At 54.4% G+C, this 820-nt stretch overlaps 1 protein-coding gene across 1 annotated transcript; it reads right to left on the reverse strand.

The window, feature by feature from the left end:
- Nucleotides 1–33: 33 nt before the first annotated feature.
- LOC121938609 (putative uncharacterized protein DDB_G0290521) lies at nucleotides 34–767 on the reverse strand (the record flags this gene model as incomplete). Its single annotated transcript, XM_042481822.1, has 2 exons — nucleotides 34–307; nucleotides 344–767. Coding segments are annotated over 2 exons (698 nt in total), but the record flags the coding sequence as incomplete, so codon positions are not given.
- Nucleotides 768–820: the final 53 nt, after the last annotated feature.

The following is an 820-nucleotide window of genomic DNA, read 5'->3' on the forward strand; positions in this document are numbered from 1 at the left end:
TTTTTTACTATTAAGCATATATGATGATAAAACTCTAGCAAGCGGGTTTTAGCACTTACCGCATTCTTCAGCAAGTTTCCAGATTTGGTGAAGATGTTGGGTTTCCTCGAGGCCGGTTTGGTGGTCTCGGCGTTGTTTTGCGGGTTCGCGCGGGACAGAGACGGAGACTGCGGCCGCGAGAGGCTGGAGGTTTGAGTCGTGGGCGGCGACAGCGAGTAAGACTGAGGGTTTAGGTAATTTTGGGTTTGGTTCGGTATGTAGGGCTGAGATGGCGTGTACGGTTGAGACGGGGTATAGGTTTGTGGAGGTGTGTAAGGTTGAGAAGGTGTGTATGTTGTTGGGGGTGTGTATGTTGCAGAGGGTGTGTATGCTGCAGAGTGTGTGTATGTTGCAGAGGGTGTGTTTGTTGCAGAGGGTGTGTATGTTGTTGAGGGTGTGTATGTTGCAGAGGGTGTGTATGTTGCAGAGGGTGTGTATGTTGCAGAGGGTGTGTATGTGCTTGTCGGTGTGTACGACTGTGTTTGCGCCGGAGCAAACGGGTTGGTGGGCGCGAGGCTCTGTGTGTTCAGGTACGGCTGCGTCTGTGAGAAGGACTGAGTTACTGTCTTGGAGTCCAGCAGAGTCGGCGGCGGCGGCGGCGGGAAGCTATCGGCCCCGTCCTCGGCGTCAGCGGCCCCGGAGGCCCCCAGCTCGTAGTGCCTCTTCCTCAGCTCCCCCAGACGGACTCGCTCCTGCTCCAGCTGAGTCTCCAGCTGCAGCACCTTCACCTGAGAGAGAACAATAACGTGATTAATCATTTCAGCTCCACCTTCATGTGTTT

Source organism: Plectropomus leopardus, unplaced genomic scaffold, assembly GCF_008729295.1.
Source record: "Plectropomus leopardus isolate mb unplaced genomic scaffold, YSFRI_Pleo_2.0 unplaced_scaffold30423, whole genome shotgun sequence".
NCBI lineage: Eukaryota > Metazoa > Chordata > Actinopteri > Perciformes > Serranidae > Plectropomus > Plectropomus leopardus.